General features: G+C 42.4%; 1 protein-coding gene across 2 annotated transcripts in view; it reads right to left on the reverse strand.

Annotated features, from left to right (window-relative positions):
• The window catches only part of CRYL1 (crystallin lambda 1), a 303870-nt gene that overhangs the window by 107691 nt on the left and 173979 nt on the right, over window positions 1-22200 (reverse strand). For both annotated transcript variants that reach the window (XM_082245249.1, XM_082245248.1), the window contains exon 4: window positions 2457-2618. In XM_082245249.1, the coding sequence (XP_082101375.1) occupies window positions 2457-2618 (162 nt within the window). The remainder of the gene's footprint in view (window positions 1-2456; window positions 2619-22200) is intronic.

The following is a 22200-nucleotide window of genomic DNA, read 5'->3' on the forward strand; positions in this document are numbered from 1 at the left end:
AAGAGAGGCCTCCACAACATTCCAGTCTTCACCAGGTACGTGATAGCCACACTGGGTGGAGTTGGAGGAGCAGGTCTGTAGGCCCGTGCCTCTGGACCTTCTGCTGTGGTTGCCTGCCAGGGAAAGGAGGGCGGTGCTGTGCCCTGCTCTGTCCCATTCCTTGAGGCTGTGGGACGTGGCCTGTAGGCTGTACCCGCTTCGGTCCCCTCATGTGCCGGTGGCTCCCATCTTTCATAACCCCCACTTTCCCCCGGGGCTCCAGGCATCTCAATTTCAATGGTGGATAGATAAGGGCCTTTATCGAATAGGTCACTTTATAGATCACAGAGGGGTCGGACCCCCCTACTTATTTCAGAGAGACACTGAAGATGCCCCCTGGGGAATCCTATCGCCTCCTCCAGATCACCCATTTTCTTCGCACCCTTAAGGGCGACCATAACGACATTACGACTAGAACTCTATACGAGAACAGGTGTATGGGGCGACCTGGGACGGGAGGAGGAATCTCGGACCTGTACCTGTTATTTGCCGATACGACAGCTAGGCCTTCCTATCAGCTAGCTTGGGAGACTGACCTGGGGGAAACTATTGACAAGGAGGACTGGGACCGAAGGTCAACTATGGTGCACAGGGGGATACTCAACACTACTCTGGTAGAGGCAACGAGGTTGGCCAAATTATTTCCAGGAGCCTCCCCCCTGTGTTTTCGACAATGTGGACAGCACGGGGATATGTACCATGTGTGGTGGAGTTGTCCGAAGGTCCGGCGGTTTTGGATCCAGGTGATTAACCTGATCCACTCGGCGACGGGCCAGAGGATCGACAGAGATACCAAGACGGTGTTGTTCTCGGACTTGCCGGTTGAGATCCCTAGAAATACCCGTTCTCTGATATTCTTTATTCTCCTGGCAGCGAAAATTACGGTGGCATGGGCTTGGAAAACACCCGTGCTGAATATAGTACATGTCAGAACCAAAATGTCGTGGATTATGCTTAACGAAAAGTTGGCCAGCATCCGTATGGACAGGCAGCGTAGATTTGACTGAGTGTGGAGCCCCTGGGTGGAGTACTTACAGGCTCCGTAGTTGCGGCTGGGTGGATTGGAGTCCGGTGCGGGGGGACATGGGACGGGTGGCTGTTTGCCTTTGTCTTCGGTCTATTTTTCTCTTGGTCTCTTTTCTTTCTGGCTTTTTCCTTCTTTTTTCTGTTTTCCTGATTTCCTGCATGGTTAATTCTCTTTCTACCCATAGAGATGTGGGCTGTTCTTCTCTTCCTTTTGCTCTTCTGCCTTTCCGTTTCTTTACTCTCTTGGGGGTCTGGCTGCTGGAAGGGTGTTCTTGGCTCAGGCTCCGGAACCCTGGTTTGGGTGTTCTGCTAGGGGCCAAGGATGCTTTCTACTATTTGGCCGTTGGTGGGAGCCGGTTGGTTTCCCCTTTTGGGGAGGGAGGCTGGGGGGGGCTTCACCCTTTCGTGAACACAGTTTGTGCCCATTGGGGGTGTCTGGGGGGGGGAGCCCTCTGCTGGCTGATATCTTATTGGAGTTTGGTGAGTCTTCTGGACTCTTGATGTGTCTCCTGTGGAGGGGACTACGGCTGTTGCGAATTAATGTATTTTGCTGTTTATTTTTATCACTGTCTGCCTGGTTGCTAATACTGTCTGGAGCCATATTTTTTTATGTATTGTCCGGGTATGGAGTGCCTTTTCGCAGGCCAACCCCTTTTCTCTTGCCTATGTTTTCTACATTTTCTATTTTATGCTGTATTACTTCAATATGTTGTTTAAAATCAATAAAAAACTATTGAATACTAAACTATGTACTGCAAGGGTCTGCCTAATTGGATACAATTGAAAGTTGATTAGTTTGTTTGGTCTCATATTATATGGTTGTTGGTAAATCTAAATGAAAATTGTACAAGAAAATTTAACATGTATGCCCAACCTAAGAGCAGTGTGAACAGCAAGCTTTTTTGAAGATTTCAGCAAGCTTTTGCAAAGTTTTTGGCAAGCTACGAGCAGCTCTAGCTCATTGATTCTTCTTGTCATTCACTAACTGCCTGCTCATGCTAGGTACAGGCAGACAGCTACACTGACAGTCTGCAATAGCCTGAGATTGCACCTGCAATCTGCTGATGCTGATCGCGGGTGCAAGGCTTTACAGGCTTCTAATAAAAAAATAAATAAATGCAATTTTTTTTTTTTACCTGCAAAAAGATGTGCATTTTTTTTTTTTTTTTACAAAGGTGAACTTATCCTTTAATCTCAGTTTCCTTTATGTACTGAAACACTAGACAGTGCCAGTAATACTTGAGGTGCCCTATTCTTGATATTAGAAAAAATTAAAGTCAACATCTGTATATCGTGCATTCTCAGGCTCACAGACAGGCAAAACATTGTCATTAAAATACATAACATCATAGGGATTATCCTTCAATTTAACCAAAATGTTTGGAACTTACAGGATGGGCCACAATGCAGTTCTTGACATGCCGAAGTCCATTAAACATCTTTGTAGGAGACAGGCAGGACGTTGAGCTGCTTATAATGGCTGTACTGTTGACATGAGCATCTAGGTCAGAAAATATCTTCAGCTTTAATTCCAAATTCTCAGGAACGCATTCCTAAAAAACACAATAAAAAATAATCACCCAAAGCTCAATTATCTTTATTAGCTCCAATGTCAAGCTGTGGCATGATTTTTTTCCCATATATATGTAATGAAAAAGTTTCTTAAAATGAATAAAAAATAAAACAATGAATTGACATTATTGTCCAATTGAACACATTTGAAGTCCCATTTCTATACCTATAAAAAAAAAAAAAAGACACGGTTAAGGCTGGCCATACATGTTTAATCTTCTTGCACAATTTTCTGTTAGATTTACCAAAAACCATATAATATGAGGTCAAAACTAAACACCACTTTCAATTGTATCCAATAAGGCAGGCCTTTGTACTACATAGTTGAAGGTAAAGTTAAAGAAAATTGTACAGAAAATTGTAAGAAAATGGTATAATGTATGGCCATCCTAAGTCAGTATGTACAATTATTTGTTCACTCAAATCCACGGACTCCATTGATGAGACAAGCCAGATACACCACAGTCCTACCAAACACCATTCTGTTTCCTCTGCCATAACGTCTGCTCCACAGTGGTACAAAACTGGAGGATAATTAGAAACTTTACCCCTTTTATCTATTGTACATGTTATGCTTATGCAAAGATGAAATAAACATTTTTCTTTTGTTTCTTCATAGGAAAGAGTTAATAGGGGACAGTGCAGTCTCCAGTCAGCATGTAAGGACCTTGCCATCTTAGGCTATGGGGCGGTGTGTTTCTATTGATGCATACAGTATAGGGAGACACAACACTACTCACTGCATAAAAGGGTACAAGAAAAAGGAGACCTGTGGCAGTGGTCATAGCACCATTTTGAATTAGAACACAGCCAAGAGATAAACATTAGAGAAACTGTATATTTATGGGCATATCAACTGGTGAACATAGTCAATTGGCGATCTCCTCCCTTAAAGCTGTGTTAAACCCAAAACCAAAAATGTAATATATTGCAGGTTATCAATAATTGGACATGGTTGTTGCATTCATTTTCTTTTTTTTTTTTTGCCTTTTTCCCCCTCTGTTTTCTTTGGATAAACAACAGACATACTGGCCAGATTACCAAATGAAAATAGAAAAAATAAAGCCTAAAAAAGAAAACGAATGCAGCAATCACATCTAAGAATCAGTAAGTTGCAATATAATAAAGGTTTGCTTTTGGGTTTAATACTGCTTTAAATATTGGATCAGTTTAGAGCAATCATTCTCCCTTTGCCCCCATCAAATCTATACTGCGACTTCGCTCACAAACTTTCTCAAAGACACGCAAAGAACACCTTCTCATAGAATCCACCAAGCTTGGAAAGCAATATCTACTGTATCTCATCAACTTTAGGACCATGGTTTCCAATTTGCCACAACCCAGACTTTCAATCATCATTACCCAAAATGCTTGCAGATCACTTCTTCCAAAAAAAGCCGCATCCAAAATTGAGCAGACTTACTGTCTGTTACTCAACACAACCTACTCCTTTTGAAATGATGCACTTGGGAGATAGCCCTCAAAAACATATAATCTGTTTCATATACACAAAATTTAACATTTACTTTTCAGGCGATTGGAGCAGTGAGTAAAAAAATGGGAATATGACTTGGGCTGTGTATTATCAGGTGAGGAGTGGGAATCAACTGACAAGTACACACAAAGGCTTTTAAATAGATCCTGCTCCAGGTGTCCTCTCTCCAATATACACCTCTGCCCTGCAAGTCTGGGTGCTGGCTCTGCCTTGTGTAGCAAGTAAAGCAAAAAATTCCTGGATGGCCGCACTCCAGATGCAACACCTTTATCATACAGCAATGTGGAGATCAAGTACAACAGCAATGACAGCTGATGCATTTCACACCATAGTCTGGTACACAGGCTCACCTAATGCAAATGTGCAGGAAAATGGCTGCAAGTTAAGATCAAGGTGGTTTACAACACCTTCATCACTACACAATTCTCCCACTGTGCCAGACAGGAACTGGCATTGTGAAATGGAAAATGGAAATAGGCACAGTCCTACACATATGGTGGCAGTGTCTAAATTGCAAATGTATTGGTAGGAATTGCACCACATAATATTAGCAGCTTGACTTTACTCCCGTTCAAGATCTGCTACATCATACAAGTGTATCCAAACATCTATACTTTAAATCTTTAGTGATGCATATGGTAAATGCAGCAAGAATGCGTACCCTGGTCATATGGGGAACACAAAAAGCACCTACGGTGGTAGACTGGCTGATGTGCATTAATGAAATACTGGAAATGAAAGAATGCATGACCCCTGGCCATAAGCAGACTCTCAGTGAACCTGTGCTATAGGTGGTATTGCTCAAAGCATAGGTTACCCCCTTTTTTGGAGTGAGGCAGTGGAGCTCGGGAGGGACCAGGGAGCCTTACCAGGAGATGTAAAATATCCAGGTGAAAACAACGATCCTTTCTTCACCTACTGTCAGCATATCTAATAGGAATTTTCTCACTACTACTCATAACCCTTCTTCTCAACTACCCGAAAATTATCTGTACCCTATGGTCCCTTTTTCTGGTAAGGTAATGCCTCTATCATTTAAGTTAAGGCCCCTCATTCTTTTTCCCTTTCCCATCCCTTTATTCTCTCCATTTTCTCCTTCTATGTCCGCTCCTACCTCCTCCTAATCCCCTCCCTTTCCTCCTATACCTTTCCCCATTTTTTTTTGTTTTTAATCTTCTCTTTTTTCCTCTATCCTATGCATGTCATGATCTTTTTTCACATTACTAAGCCTTTTTCCTGCTTCAACCAGTCCAATAACCCATAAATCAGTCATAACACCCCTATTGAGGTATCAGTATTCAATGCAGATATCTACCAAAAGGCACTACATGCTACATTTTTTTTTTTTAATTCAGAGAGAGTGTGTGCTCTATAGACAACTCAAATGGAAAGCTGGACTGGCAAAATATCTCTATAATGTTACTGTTACTTTTCTTTGCAAAAAATGAAGACATCTTTATTTACTGTATATATGTCCATCCTTTAAAAACTTTATTAATACTACTCTAATCTCTAGAATGACCCCTCCATACCACATCGACCTCCATCTGAAAACTTCCAAAAACCTGTACGCTCTTACCTTGAGCGTATCTGAGTCCCTAAGTTACCACGAACAACTCTGCAGTCTCTTAACTCCCCAATAGCGGAGGATGAAATAGCGGACACAATAAAACTCCTTCCGAATCACAAGTCCCCGGGCCCCGATGGCCTCCCCTACGAGTACTACAGAACCTTTCTCCCAATTCTTCTCCCATGCATGGCTCAGCTGTTTAATGGCTTCATGCATGGGGAAGAGATTCCGAGAGATATGCAGTCCTCGCATCTGACCCTGATACCCAAACCAGACAAGGACCATATACTGTGCGGTAATTATAGGCCCATTGCATTACTGAACTCGGATCTGAAAATCTTGACTAAATTACTCTCCATCCGATTAAACGCGTTCCTTCTCTCCTTGATACATAAAGACCAGGTGGGCTTCGTCCCTTGTAGACAGGCAGGTGATAATACAAGAAGAGACATAAGCCTCATAGACATAGTTAATATGTAAAAAATGGAGGCACTCTTTCTGAGCCTAGACGCAGAAAAAATAAAATAAAAGATTTAGCGCTGAATTATTGATCAATGTGTAGACTAGCAGCTGACACTCAAGGGCAATCTGAACACCTTCAACATAATAAGTAAAACATAGTGCAGCGCAGTCTTATGAACCCTCTTAAGATAAATGATAACTTCAATTGCAGAGTCAACAATAGTATTGTAATTAGTATAAATAAGGGAGACAGTCCATAGCTTGAAGTGATGTAAACAGAGGAAGGAGAAAAGTAAAGTCCACTTGTGGTCTGGTGAATAGCAACAATTAGTGTGACTTCTGTGCTTGCATTATCTGCCTTTCACCTTAATAACGCGATCCTGCAGGGTCAAAAAGCATAAATCTCTCCAATAGTCAAGGAACACAGCATATATCTCTCCAATAATCAAGGAACACAGCTCCAAGCACTCAGATGTCAGATATTTGCAAGGCAATCGTTCACCGCAGAATATGCGACTTTTGTAAGCAACACTTCCAGATATATCCCCCGAGATATAAAATAAAGAAAGGGATCTAGTGCTCTCTGTATATATTGCCAGATTTATTAGCATAGACAAGAAATGCACTATGCGCTGCACTATGTTTTACTTAGACGCAGAAAAAGCCTTTAATAGGCTCAGCTGGCCATTCATGTTTGCGACTCTGGAGCATTTGGGCTTTCGGGGCATTTTCCTTAGGGCAATTAGGCACCTATACGCCAATCCTTCCGCCTCGATAAAAACTTCCTTTGCATCCTCTACTTCCTTTATTATTTCCAATGGGACGTGGCAGAGCTGCCCGTTATCTCCATTGCTCTTTTCTCTATGTATCGAACCACTGGCGGCCCACATCCGCTCAGACCCAAATGTACAGGGGATGATGGTAAGGGGTTAGCTGTTTGCTGACGATGTTCTCCTCACTCTGACGAAACCACGATCGTCTCTACCCTAATTTACATAAATTGCTCACTGACTATGGCTCCTTGTCTGGCTACAAGGTAAACTCCGCTAAATTGGAGGCCCTACCGCTTAACCTACCCCCTTTCGTGGACCACGCTTCAATACCTAGGAATAAATATCACACCTAGATATGAATCGCTGTATGAGGCCAACTTCACGCCCCTATTTTCGCATCTATTAGGCTTCTCGTGAATAAATGGAAACACCTCCCAATATCCTGGTTAGGTCGTATAGCAATGATAAAAATGACAATTTTACCCAAAATGTTATACCACTTCTCGACCCTACCGAAACCTGTCCCCCGTACTCATGGACTTCGCATGGCACTATAAACAACATAGGTTATCTTACCCCACGATCTATGCCTCCAGGAGTGAGGGGGGACAGGGGTTCCCTACCCTCCTGCACTACTATCATGCCACCCAACTCAAGGCCATCGCCTCGTGGGTGACCCTGTCAGCATATAATCGTTGGACGCAAATAGACAAGCTATGGTTAGCTCAATAAGGTTCACCCCAATAACTTGCTGTGGAACTCTGATGCTGACATCCCCTCGTCCTCTTTGTTACACACCATGGCTCTAGTGCAAAACATTTGCGCTCGATGCGTTAGGCTCACTCCCTACAATCTGAAGCCTCCTTATTGACAGCTTTTCTCTTTAACCCAAAATTGCCGGACAGCATCACCCATCATATGATCGCCCCCTGGTTGCAACGGAATCTGTTCCACTATGGCCACTTAGTGAACCCTGTAACAAGGGTGCTGCTTTCATTTGATGAAATAAGGGACAAGTTTGATATGCCCCACAGCGCCTTCTTTGGTTACCTACAAATTAGACGTTACGCTTTGTCTTTCGCACCACACCTCCAGTTTTCTAAATTGTCCCTGTTTGAACGACTCATTTTTTGGGCCCCTCTCAGAAAGGCTTAACGTCGGATATATACAAATTACTGAAAGTGAGACACATTGACTCTCAGAATAAACATTCCTACATGCTCAGGTGGGAGCGAGCCCTGGGAGAGGAACTCTCTATTGCGCAGTGGCAGGGGATATGGTCTTGAGTAGCTAAAAGCTCTATGTGCACATTGTATAAAGAAAACTCTAAAATTCTCTTCTTCTGGTATATGACACCTACTCGATTGCAAGCCATACACCCTTCAGCCTCAGATCGTTGCTAGAGGTGCCATGGAGATCGGGGCACATTGTTCCACATCTACTGGCAATGCCCACTTCTGCAACAGTATTGGTGCTCAGTTCAAGACCTTCTCCACCGCTTACTCAAGGCCAATGTTCCCCTCCACCCTAAAACGTATCTCCTAGGCTTACTCCCCCCCTGGGCTGTCGAGCCCAGCCAAAAAATTAGCTAGCCATATCTTGACCACTGCCAGGTGTCTGATAGCGCTTCACTGGAAGGGTCAGACTCCCCCCCCCCCTCTCTGTTGGAACTCTACGCTAGAATTAAAGACGTTGAACGAATGGAGGCCATGACGGCCCGTCTGACTGACATAATGGAGCGCCACCACGTGATCTGGGAGCCTTGGCAGTTGGCGACAAACCTTCCCTGACCCAGTTGCTGGATGGAGCGATGGGAGGAGGGCTGTCCCCCTTTTCTGTTTCAGGTTATTAACTTCTGTGGAATCCAGGAGTGTCAGGCCAAACCTCTAAATGCCCGTAGTGAAATGTGTCAACGTCACACAGGCGTCACGGACAGCAGCTGTGCCAGCCCTGCTTGAACTCACGCATTAGCGCGAATGACTGTATCTGGACTTCCGGATGTGTCTTTGGCTCTGAGCAATAGAGGTTTGCCTATCTGTTTTGATGCTGCATGGGACTTCGGACCCCTTCCTTTCCTTTTGTGGATTTTTGGCAATGTCAGTGAGGCATAGGACATCTTACCCAGCTGGGACTCAGCAGATATCAGAACTTTTGTTTCCACGGTTGATCCAGATAGCCTCTAGTGAACAGCCGACCTAGGACGGTGGGGTGGTAAGACCGATCAACAGCATATCTATTCATTTGGATTTGCATTATCTGATATCTTGGTCTTCAAGTCCGCTAGCTGTCCCTATTTTGCCGATTACACCCAACAGGTCTTTCATTACTTCCTATATGCAGCCTGCACTGCAGGAGCCTTGCTGGCCTTATATTTGACTTTGAGCCTGTGTGTAAGACAAGGACTGGTGATCTCTTGGTAATCATTGAGTAACATCTATTGGGACTCAGGTTCTTCTGCAAGACATAGGCATCCAGCATCAGATTTTAGCACTCTACCACAGCCAGGTCATATGGCCAGGTCATATGGGCTAAGTGCAATATCAGGTCTATGCTTTTTTGATCGTTCATTTTTGCACCTTATGTGAACCGTTTAGACCTCTCATTGCACTTGTTGCACAGCGTCCGGACGCCATTCTGTGGCTTTGTTGTTTTTTTGTTTTATCTTTTTGTCTGCCTTTTTGTTTTCACTGTCTGTCCATGTCTTTTTTGTCCACTATGGGTATGTAGGTGCGGTTATTGCAACCGATATGTGGTCATGCTGTGTTGTGGTATATATGGCAGTGTGCGACCGTACATATGCTTTTATCTACATTTTTTTTTTTCAATAAATTGTGCACTTTTTCCATCTTACACCGGTTGAACTTGCCTAGTCATTAACCTCTTTCTATGCCACTGTGGTTCTCTCCTAGAAGTATATTTTGCTGTTTTCCTCATTGCAATAAACCTAGCCTCTATACTTGATATGAGAGTCTTCAGTTCTGGAATGCTTGTTGCAGCTGTCAAAGATTTGCTGTGCACAGACAGCTTTAGCAATGAATTCAGTGTAGGTGGACTTTCTTTTTTTTCTTTGATCTCAATAATTGTATCTGGGCTTTTCCAATAATCCTGTTTCACTATACGCATAAATGTGGCCACTACCAAAAAGCCCTTCTGCCTGAACAGTAATTCTCCATCAATCGGTAGACCAAATGTGATCAAAACCTTGATCACGTGTTGATATGTGACACATGAGTCGGCACTAATCAAGTGATAAGTCATGAGAAGTTGCCTAATGTCCTAATTTCTCAAAGAAATTTACATTTCCTAAAGCCTCAATTTTGAACATTGAAGTTGAGAATAATTGTTAAAATAGCTAATCCTTAGTTGTTTAGGTTAAGATAAATGTAAGAAAACTTGTCACATAGCAAAAAACTCCACCAGAAGCCTAAAATATAAGCTGCCATCCTCTGACTCCCAACAATGGGTTTAGATCTCTCCCCCTAGAACTAGTTTGCAATCCATGGAGTCTAAATGACAGCTTTACTGCTCTGTGTTTGTAAAACCCAGCTATAAAATACACTTTGAATTGATGGAAATTTTCAGTGAATTGCAGCAAATCTTAAGTGTGTTATAAGCCAGGATAAACATATTTGTTCAGGGCAGCAAGAGAACAGAGTTTAGGTTTCTGTGCAAAGCCATAAAAGGAGTATAAAGAATAGAGCCATTGTGTGAGTGGACAGTGAAAGGCAATGCCCCGCAATTCGGATCATATGATAACCAGAAGTAAAAAAACCCTCAAGGTTGCAAGAAACCCAAACCTGGCCTAATTATACAGAAGCATGAAGGCATGAATGGCCTATTTGCTGAAAGACTCATTTAGACAGCTATAATTGTAATTTGCTTTTGGACCACTCCAATGAAGTTTTTGTCAATGCATAATCCACCAGCCCAGACAGGGGCACCGTGGCCCCGCTGAAAGAACAAACTTTGAACTTTGCAGAGAACGTGAAGATCTAATAGCCTACTCCAGAAAGAGTAGACAAGCCTGCGACTATTTTCTGTGTTTTGAGATATCTGGCTAGATTGTTAAATAGGAAAAAAAAAAAAACACTCCCAATGTCATGAAAGATGATGTTGCTTTCACAAAGATAAATAAATCACACCCTCATGTAATACTATGAGAAATGTCAATATCTGCTACAATTTTAAAATGTTTAAAACCCAATGAGAAATAAGAACTCCAATTTAAAATAAAGTATTCTCAAACAGGTCTTTGCTTATCTTTGTTGGGAAAATTATGCATCTAGACATAAGATGGCAGTCGTAAGATCCAACTACCAAGCAAGTATTGCACAAACATATGCCTGTATTGGCCATAAATGCAGGCTCCAAACCAGAGCTCCAAAGAACCCTAGGGTTCCTTTAGAGCAGGGGTGGGGAACCTACAGCCTGCAAGGTCACCTGGTCCGGCCCCCCTGCAGCTGAGGTTGTGTCTCTCCAGCTGATCTCTCAGAACAGAGCCGATGCTTACTGTATAGTTCCAGCTCCGTTCTGACAGTCTGAGTGAGTCACAGGCGGAGTGATATCAAATCCGCCTGTGACCAATACAGGAAACATCGTCTCTTCCTCCAGCGAGACGCCGCTGCACGCTACACTTCTCCTAGCCAGAATTTCCCGCCAGCAGCACACACAGCAGTACCTACAGCACAGTACCAGCCAGCAGTACCAGGCTGAGCCAGCAGTACCCACAGCAGTACCAGCCAGCAGTACCAGCCTGAGCCAGCAGTACCCACAGCAGTACCAGCCAGCAGTACTTGCCAGTAGTACCAGCCTGAGCCAGCAATACCAGCCAGCAGTACCAGCCTGAGCCAGCAGTACCCACAGCAGTACCAGCCAGCAGTACCTACAGCACAGTAACAGTCTGAGTCTCAGGAATCAGCCTGAGCCAGCAGTACCAACAGCAGTACCAGCCAGCAGAGCCCACAGCACAGTACAAGCCAGCAGTACTAGCCTGAGCCAGCAGTACCCACAGCAGAACCAGCCTGCTGTACCCAACAGCAGTACCAGCCAGCTGTACCCACCAACAGTACCAGCCAGCTAGACCCACCAGCAGTACCAACCAGCAGTACCCATCAGCAGTTCTTTTCAAAACTTACCACCACAAAGAGTCGACTGCGCTCCAGACTGACCGACGCAAACCTGGAAAAGCAGTTGCAAGTAGCAACATCATCAATACCAGCTAACATCACACACCTCACCAAAGAGAAGCAGTTGCAGCCATCACATTAGGGGTGAGTTAATTAAATATTTGACCAAATATAACAGGCACATTTTTAAGTTGATAATTTTGTACGGCCCCCGAAGGATTTTATAAATACCCAAATGGCCCCTTCTTTAGAGGTTGCAAGCCACAGCTACTTGAGCAATGAGCAATTTCTGCTTTGCAGGTAAGTTCCCACTGACACCACTGATCTTTTTAGCTATCTTTAAGGGGGTAATTTTTCCCCATGACCAAAAGTGTAAGGAGCATTCTTCCCAGTGAGCATCACACTAATGTAACATGAGTTGTAGATATAGTCATTTTTAGCAAGGGTTCCCTGAGACCGGAAAGTTATTTCAAGGGTTCCTCTGAGTTGAAAAGGTTGAGAAAAGCTGCTCTAAACAGACTCCTGTGGTCCTTGATTTATCTTGAGTGAACATAAGTGATGGGCTGGGAAAATTCAACTTGGCTAATCCATTTTCCTCATGGGTGGCTCCAAAGACTACACCCTGCCCATCAACATTCAAACCAAACCGTACTCATCTGGATTGGCAGATTAACTCTATCCATTGTTGGGCAGAGGTTTTGTTTAAATTGGTGTGACATTTGTCCATTTTCTAATTTTTATTTCAATTCAAAATACTTTTTTTTTTTTTTTTGTGCTCTATCTTTTTTTTCTAAACTTTTTTTTTGTAGGTTGGTTTTTTAAAGAAAGTGAGAAAAATAATAATAAGCATGTAAAATAAAAAATCTGGGGTAAAAAACAGTGGTCGAGACTAGCAAGTAGACAGCATGCTATATAATAGAGGTATACATATCTTAATTTTCAACATCTATATAAGTCTGTATATGGTATTTGCATATTTCTTGGTTGATTGGTAACCTTCTGGATATATAATAATGATGTTATCTTATATATAAATAAGATTTTTTTAACCTGAGCTTTCATATTTCAGATAATATCCATTAATTATGCCTTCTCTTTCATGTTACAGTTACAAGGACTGTCTCTTAAACGCCAGGACAGCAAACAGGTTTGATATTGGTGATTACAGCATTTACGGGATAGAGAGGTACTGTACTTGTGGTCTGCAATAGCAATATGACTGCTGTCAGCCTGGGAAACAGCCAGTAAAGTGCCTTAAAAACTGTCTACCATAGGAAGGCAGAAGATTTCATTTATGCACCTTCCTTCTGACTTATATTTTGTTTCCCCACATTGGAGATCTTTGTGACCCACCATTTCCATATGCCTCAAAAAAATCTGTATTCAGAACGTTGACTTTCTAATGTTTTTTTTTGTGAAGATTGAATAATCAAGGTATAGTAAACTGTCACGTAAAAACATTGTTTTGCCCTATGCATGACTGCCAGAAACATAGATCAGGCGGTTATTATGGACTCCAACGGAATACTGTTGATGACTGCACAGTGGCAGAGTATAACCTGTTTTGCGCTGCGTTTCTGGGGATACAGCACGTCTTATACTAATGTTTTTGAACTGCAAGCAAAGCAGATCAAATGCATCATTTTTCTTACCAAATTCCGTGTATTGCATTCAAACCTAAGCATTGCATTTGCATGGGAAAGTTTGCATTTGGCATGAACACCCAGCTACATGAGCCATGAAGTCATTTCAAGGGATGCAGTCCTGCTGAACCTTGGTTTCTTGTAATCTTTAACCATATCTGGACCGGAAGGATTTACCCCCTTAACGACCAGGCCATTTTTGCGATACGGCACTGCGTTACTTTAACTGACCATTGCGCTGTCGTGCGACGCTGTACCCAAATAAAATTGATGTCCCTTTTTCCCCCACAAATAGAGCTTTCTTTTGGCGGTATTTGATCACCTCTGCAATTTTTCTTTTTTGCTCTATAAACAAAAAAAGAGTGACAATTCTGAAAAAAAAAAAAAACAATATTTTTTTACACTCTGCTAAATAACATTCCCAATAAAAAATAAATAAAAAAATTAAATTTTTTCATAATTTTAGGCCAATTTGTATTCAGCTACATATTTTTGGTAAAAAAATCCCAATAAGCGTATATTAATTGGTTTGCGCAAAAGTTACCACGTCTATAAACTAGGAGAAAGATTTATGTCATTTTTATTTATTTATTTTTTTTCTAGTATTGGCGGCGATCTGCGATTTTTAGCAGGAATGTGACATTGCGGTGGACAGATCGGACCCCTAACTGACATTTTTGACACTTTTGGGGGGGGACCAGTGACATTACTACAGTAATCAGTGCTAAAAAATATGCACTGTTACTGAACTAATGACGCTGGCAGGGAAGGGGTTAACACCAGGGGTCATCAAAGGGTTAAATGTGTCCCTAGGGGGTGCTTTTTAACCGTGGAGGGATGACCTTTCTGCATGAACACAGAGAACACATAAGAGGAACACAGGATCCCTGTGTTCATAACTGACAGAACAGCGGTCTGGCGTGTTTACAATGCAATCTGTCTCCACGAGGAGCGATTGCGGGTGCCCAATGGCAATTGTGGCCGCCGGGAGTGTTGATCGGCTTCCTCTTTGGCAAAGAAGTGGGCGCGCCACCGGAGGAGCCCCCGCTAGTGGTCCCGTGAAGCGACGTACAGTTATGTCATTTCACGGGACAGAGCTGACCTGCTGCAGTAAAACTGCGGCAAGCGGTCTTTAAGTGGATGAAGTGGAATTCCAGCCTAATCCTTGTTTTTCAGTATTGGACAGAGTGAACAAGGGCTCAAACCTAGCAGATTTTTACTGCTAACTTTATCGCCACACTGGAAAGACCTCCTTAGTGCCTTTTCCACTGACAGGTGTCATCAGGATAGGAAGTTAAGGAAAATCAGAAAACAAACAACAATAAAGAATGGACAGTGATTTTAAAGGAAACCCGTAGTAAGGGTAATATGCCACTGCTAACCTCCCCATAAAAATGTTAGCTGTCTGGCCATCATTCTGATCCTCTGAGTCACTTACTCAGAAAAAGCAGGCAGCAAGTGAAGAGCATTTGCCTACTGGCTGAGAAGCACTAATGACATTAGATCAGTATGACAGCAAGGAAACTAGCATTTTAAGAAGAAGAGGTCAATAATGGCATATTCTTTATCACCAACTATTTTCTTTAATCTTTAATTTAAGGTCACATCAGGATTGCATAAATAATAAATGATTTAAATAGGCTAACCTGTACAGCAAGTTCCACCCCTCAGTATCACAATTTACTTTGCCAAGATAGCAATTACTTGCATGCCAATGGCCAAGCTAAATCTATAATGCAGTCAGTGATGTATGATAAAAGTGGTATGTTTATGGGCCTAAAAGTCCAAATTAAATAGCAGACTGACTTTCTTAATTTCTGTATTTTAGTGAAACAATAATGCTAGGTAACAAGTTAGATTAATCAGTGAATTGCCTGTGCCAGCATTATACAGAACACATTGATATTGTGCCAATGTTAGGAAGTCCATTCACTTTACTTCAGCCTGAGTTCTATGTGATCACCTGCAGCAAGACTACATGAATCATCCAATGTTGTAGGGTAGGCGCTTCCTGTACTTTGTGCAACATCTTTCCGAATTTCATGTATCACCAAGTGAATTCAAATTCCCAAGCTTGGTTTAAATTTGATTTATTGTCTGTGTTAAAGAAGCGTCTTTAAACTTTGTGCTGCCACACCAGGCTTTCTGTATGCGAGAGAAGACAAAAAGCCTACAATAATATAAACTGATACATTACAGCTAAGCTGCGTTCTTTGTATGCAAGCTTTGTTTTTTTAACCTTTAACTGCTACTGGAGATAGGTGAAGAGGTAGAGACTATAAATCTGGCCATAGGCATAGGTGAGATGAATAAAAAACATCTTTAACAATCTTCTGTCTATGCTGTCAAAATACCCAAACAGTGCCTGCATCTGACTGGATGCAGCTGCCATTCGTCTGGCTTCGATGATTTTTAAGTCAGGGGATGATTTGCAGTAAAGGGGCATCAGGACCACCCAATGAGCAAATTTTGGACGGTAATCTGGAACCAGCTAAAATTCACTTAGTGTATGGCCAGCTTTTAGGTCCCCTGCATCTTCCCTGTGCTATTTTAAAGAGGAAGTAAACCCTCCTCTGCAACTTTGACCTATAGGTAAGCCTATGATAAGGCTTACCTATAGGTACTGTAAATATCTCCTAAACATGTGCCGTTTAGGAGATATTTACCTTACATGCAGCCAGTGACATTACTGGCGCATGCACTCTGAAGGAACGGCCGCTGGTGCCGTTCCTTCAGAGCCCCCTGCCATGACCGTCGGCTCCTGCGCACGGGCGCGGAAGTGACGATCCCGGAAGACGGCCGACTGGACATGTCGCCCGTCATACAGGTAAGCGGGCGGCACGGCATGGGCTCGTTCTAAGGTAAGTATTTCATAATGAGCTAGTATGCGGTGCTTACCAGCTCATTATGTGTTTCTCTTTCAGGTTGCAAAAAAAAAAATGTTATGGGTTTACAACCTCTTTAATATATTTTAAGTTCAACAAACTATTTTTGCTACTTATACCTACATTAGTTCTCCTGTACTCCGTAATGTTGGATGCTTTTAAAGTGATACTAAACACACTTTCATTTACAATGTCCCTTCTACATGCTGGCACTTATGTGAGACTTTAGTGATTGGATTGATATCTACTTTGAAGTGATTCTAAAGTCTTGTTTTGTTTTTAAATAAAAAATATGGTATACTAAAAAAAAATAAAAAATATGGTATACTTACCTCCTCGGTGAAGAGGTTTTGCACAGAGCAGTCTGCATCCTCCTCTTCTCGGGTTCCTTTTCGCTGCTCCTAGCCCCTCCCTCCTGTCGAGTGCCTCCACAGCAAGCAGCTTGCTATGGGGGCACCCAAGACGAGCTGCAGCTCCGTGTGTCCATTGAGACACAGAGCTGCGGTTCGGCCCCACGCTCTCTCTCACCTGATTGACTAACTGACTTTGATTGACAGCTGCAGGAGCCAATGGCGACACGGCTGTGTCTCAGACAAACAGGAGGGAGAGTCCCAGATGGCTCAGGGACTCGTGGACATCGCTGAACAGATAGGGGGCTCAGGTAAGTATTAGGGGGTACTGGGGAGGCTGCTTCACACAGATGGCTTTTTATCTTAATGCATAGAATGCATTAAGATAAAAAAATCTTCTGCCTTTACAACTCCTCGAAGCATATATCAAAGAAATTTGCAATGGAAATAATTTCTACCACGATGCCCTGTTCGGACGTGTCACAACTAGATATTACTGCAACCATGCCAGTCTTCAGCACCTAGAACAGGGAAGGGCCTGCTTAAATTATCTTTAGATTTTAGTTGTAGAATTCCAAACAGCTCCTATGGAATGTAACTGTGCATTACTCTGGACAGCATTCTTTTATAAAAGGTATATTCTACAGATCTTTACATGAACACACATTTCATAAACTAACTACTGCAACATTCATTTTCACAGATTTAGGATAGAAACTGTACAGAGTGAAGAAGACAGACCAGGCTGTGTAAGGGTTAACCAGCGGGTATGACAAGGACTTCCAGCAATTACGGTGGCGTACACAGATTTGTCACCATGCTAGAAAAAGGACGACTGAGTATCTAAGAAGAAACAAACATCTCAACGTACGTTGTACATGTACTATATCTACATTGACTAAGGGAGACAGTTTCAGTGGGCACTTTACGATGGGCATATGACCATCTACAGCCAACCCAAAGATAGCATATACAAGCAGATCTCTCAATAAGTAAGACAGATAGCAAGGGCGGCACAGTGGTGTAGTGGTTAGCACTTTCACCTAGCAGCAAGAGGGTCGCTGGTTTGAATCCCAACCATGACACTACCTGCCTGGAGTTTGCATGTTCTCCCTGTGCCTGCGTGGGTTTCCTCCGGGTACTCCGGTTTCCTCCCACACTCCAAAGACATGCTGGTAGGTTAATTGGATCCTGTATAAAAAAAAATTGGCCCCACTGTGTATGTATGCGAGTTAGGGACCTTAGATTGTAAGCTCCTTGAGGGCAGGGACTGATGTGAATGTACAATGTATATGTAAAGCGCTGCATAAATTGACAGCGCTATATAAGTACCTGAAATAAAATGAATAAGAAATCTGACTCAGGCAATGTAAACTCTACACCTTACTAGGATGGTCCTATGATATAGAGCAGTCTCATTAAAATTACATTTTTATAAAAGAAAAAGGAATGATTGCTGAAAGGTCACACCGATTTTCTACCCTGCTGGAAACTGTCTGTATGTGATATGGATAACTTACAGTGTTTGCAAATGTTTATTACATTACACTCTACAAGGCCAGCCTATTGCAATTGCTGGCTTAATCAGTGACCTAAATGAGTATGTAAATACTTTTAATTAGCAAGTAATAACAGAACAGCTGCTGAATATAACATTCCAGGACTGTACTTACAATGTCACCCTATTGCTTAAAGTCAGTAATGGTCTCTCAGCTGCACAAGTAGAAAGGTACAAAATGAGAACTTCTTGCACTGGCTGTACAATTACAAACCCTGATTTTGGTGACAATGCAGCCAATATAGTTATAAACTGATGCAGTGCAGTGGTCGTGCAGAAAAATGTTTGCTTTCAAACACCCAATCACTTGTTTTTTCCTTGAAAAAGGAACACCAAAAAAGTATAGAAGCCCCTGAGCTAAGAAATCACCACAATGACAATCTGTGCCTATGAGGTGGGTGACAGTGCTAGGCCCTGCCTGAGTGTAAATAGAGGTAAAATGTTCACAAGGTTCTCATGAATGCAGAGGGGCTCCAGAACATCTGTTCAGAGCAGAAAAAACTGGTCTTTCATTTTTCTCTGGGCTTTGCTACTCCCAGATCAGGGTCTGGAGTTCAGTGGCTTCAAAGAGCTTTGGGATGGAAGAAGCCTCTACTCCTGTGCCCAGGTCTTACCAGAGATAAGCAGACTGAGAGTGCAGGTGTGCACACCCATTAAAATGAAGGGTTTAGCCATAGCTCAGGGCTGCACCCTCCCCGGGAATCCGTGAGGCCGCAAGGGAGCAATTATTGGGGTCCATGTCAGCATAGTACAGGTGTAGTCTGTGGCAGACCAAACAGAAGCCCTAAAGCCTAGTACACACAGGTCAAATGTTGGCCGGTTCAAAAGAAACCGGCAGACTTTCGGCCTGTGTGTACGGCAGCGGGTGTGACAGAAGCTGGCCATTCAGCTGGTTTCAGTCGAAGGCAAATGACCAAAAAAGGTGTGCCGACTGGCTCTCAACCAGCACTCTCAACCATTTGGCTGAGAGTGCTGACCAGTGTGTTCTGGTGGGGGGGGGAGGGGGCGCCTGAAACAGGACTACCTGGCTGGAGTGAACTCATTGATGAGCACTACACATGACAAAAAACCCCACATATCTCAGGAGCTAAAATTATGTCCTGAGTAGTGGCACAGACTACACAGACTTCCGAATGCACTTTGAATGCAGGTTTGCATGCATATTATTGCATTCACTGAAAAAAACCATGAGAAAGATTCCACAGTAGGGTCACGGACAACAATAAAAACCAAAACAGAGGTTCTAACACTTCTAAACTCCATTCCACAAAAAAAAAGGTTTGACCTTAGATACACTTGTAATCAAACAGAATATTATCATTATTCATCAAAAAAAAAAACACTGCCTTTATCAGCCTTTCTCCACCAGGGTCCCATGAAACAATAAGGTTCCTCCAGAAGGTGTTATAGATTCCTCAAGCAAATAGCAGTTTTGGCCTCTACAATAAGTAACTATTGACACAACAATCGGTAAAGTGGACATTCTTCCCATTGACCACCTATTAGTAAGAAGACCCTTCTCTACTGACCACCAATAAGGGAGCATTTCACTTACCACCATTTAAAGAAGTCAGTTCTCTTATGATCAACAATGTAAGGGAACAAATAACTAGCTACCAATGTAAGTGGACATTTTTCCACTGCCTGTCAATACAAAAGTATTTCTTTACTGATCACTATACAAAAAATACTTAAGATCAGCCCCCACCCATTTACGTTACTATCATTGCCTCCCCCCCCCCCCCCCCACCTTATTTTTTTGGTCCCAGCACCTCTTTGCCCTACCTTCTTCCTCTCTGCTTTTTTCTGCTCCCTCCTCCATTATAAGTAAATTCAGAGTCTTGTTCTGTTCAGGACCTGTTCGTGTTCTGGTGACTTGAATCCTTTAAGATAGTTGGCAGGTGGAAACAGAGGACAGAGTGAAACCTTGTTTTCTGCAATTCAGTCTTAGTCTATGCTCTTGTTCTCATATACTGTAGATTCTCAACCAGTCAACTGATAAGGTAATTTCCCCTGGCATCGTTCTCTTATATTGATCGGATTCTATCATTTTCTGACAGTGGCCTTTATGTGTCTGATTATATGGTGTATATTCCAGTCATTTGTACGGCTTGTTGGATACTGCATTTCTTAAATAAATAAAGAACTTGAAACAATACTACAATTTTCACAAGCCATTACTATATTATTTATTTTATTTCAATATTATTAAAAGAGTTGTAAAGGCAGAATTTTTTTTTATCTTAATGCATTTATAGAGGATCCGGGCCACTCTGTGCAAAACCACCGCACAGAGGAAGTAAGTATAACATGTTTGTTTTTTAACCACTTGCCGACTGCCGCACGACTATATACGGTGGCATTCAGCCCCTCACAGGCAAAGTGACATAGGGGTACGTCACTAGCCTGTAAGGGCCATAGGGAGCGAGCGTGTGCCGCCGGAGGCATGCTCCCGCTCGCTTACGGACCCCTCTGCGCGTGTGAGCGGCGGACCCGATGTCCGCCGGTCACTCGCGATCGTCAGTTACAGAGGGAGAAAGGCAGGCGGCTAATGTAAACAAAGACGCCTGTCATTCTCCCTTGTGTAACAGCAGAGATCATATGGTCCTGCTATGTAGGACCGTAGATCTCTGCTGTTACATGAAAAGCAAACATCCCACAACAGTAAGAAGCACGCCCCTTGGGACACACATAGCCACTGCATCTCTAATAAAGTTAACCCCTTCCCTGCCAATGTCATTTTTACAGTAACAGTGCATATGTATAGCACTGATTACTGTAGTAATGTCACTGGTACCCCCAAAAGTGTCAAAAATGTCAGTCAAGGGTCCGATCTGTCCGCCGCAATGTCGCAGTCCCACAAAAAAAAAAAAAAAAAATCGCAGATCGCCACCATTACTCATACATATGTAGCACAAAACAAATTGGCCTAAAATGTTAAAAAATTTTGATTTTTACATTTTTTTTTTTGGAATTTCATATAAAAAATTTGAAAAATATTGTTATTTTTGCAAAATTTTCGCTCTTTTTTTGTTTATAGCGCATGATCAAAAAAATCACACAGGTGATCAAATACCACCAAAACAAAGCTCTGTTTGTGGGAAAAAAAGGACCTCAATTTCATTTGGGTACAGCGTTGCACGACCGCGCAATTGTCCGTTAAAGTCCCGCAGTGCCGAATCGCAAAATAGGCCCTGGTCAGGAAGGGGGTAAAAATCTTCCAGGGCTTAAGTGATTAAAAAACAAAACACGAGACTTTACAATCACTTTAAAGACTTTGGTGCATTGAGCAGTCCTGGGTTTCAAAATTGCCAAGAGTGTTACAGTCCTAATTTATCAATTTATTATTTTATCTACAACTTGCTGTCTATGCTAATTTATCGGGAGCTGTAGATTCAGTATTCATTACCAAGGGTTCCCTTAGATCTGAAATGTATTTCAAGGGTTCCTCTATCCATAATAAAAGGGATGAAAAAGGCAGGCCTATACTACTGTATTAACAGTACTAAACTCTTCTCAGGGCAGGAACTTTACCAAAGGTGAAAATTGGGCTTTGGTTTTACTAGATTAGATGGAGTATCTTTGTGATTCTAAGACTTATCATTTTAGCCAGCAGGATTAGCACCAGTATGGAAAGGTTGCATTTTCACATAGAATTTATTATATTATGACAGTAAAGTTGGCTGTTTTATCACTAAGAC

The sequence above is a fragment of the Pelophylax lessonae genome (assembly GCF_965119305.1).
Source record: "Pelophylax lessonae genome assembly, chromosome: 2".
Classification (NCBI taxonomy): domain Eukaryota; kingdom Metazoa; phylum Chordata; class Amphibia; order Anura; family Ranidae; genus Pelophylax; species Pelophylax lessonae.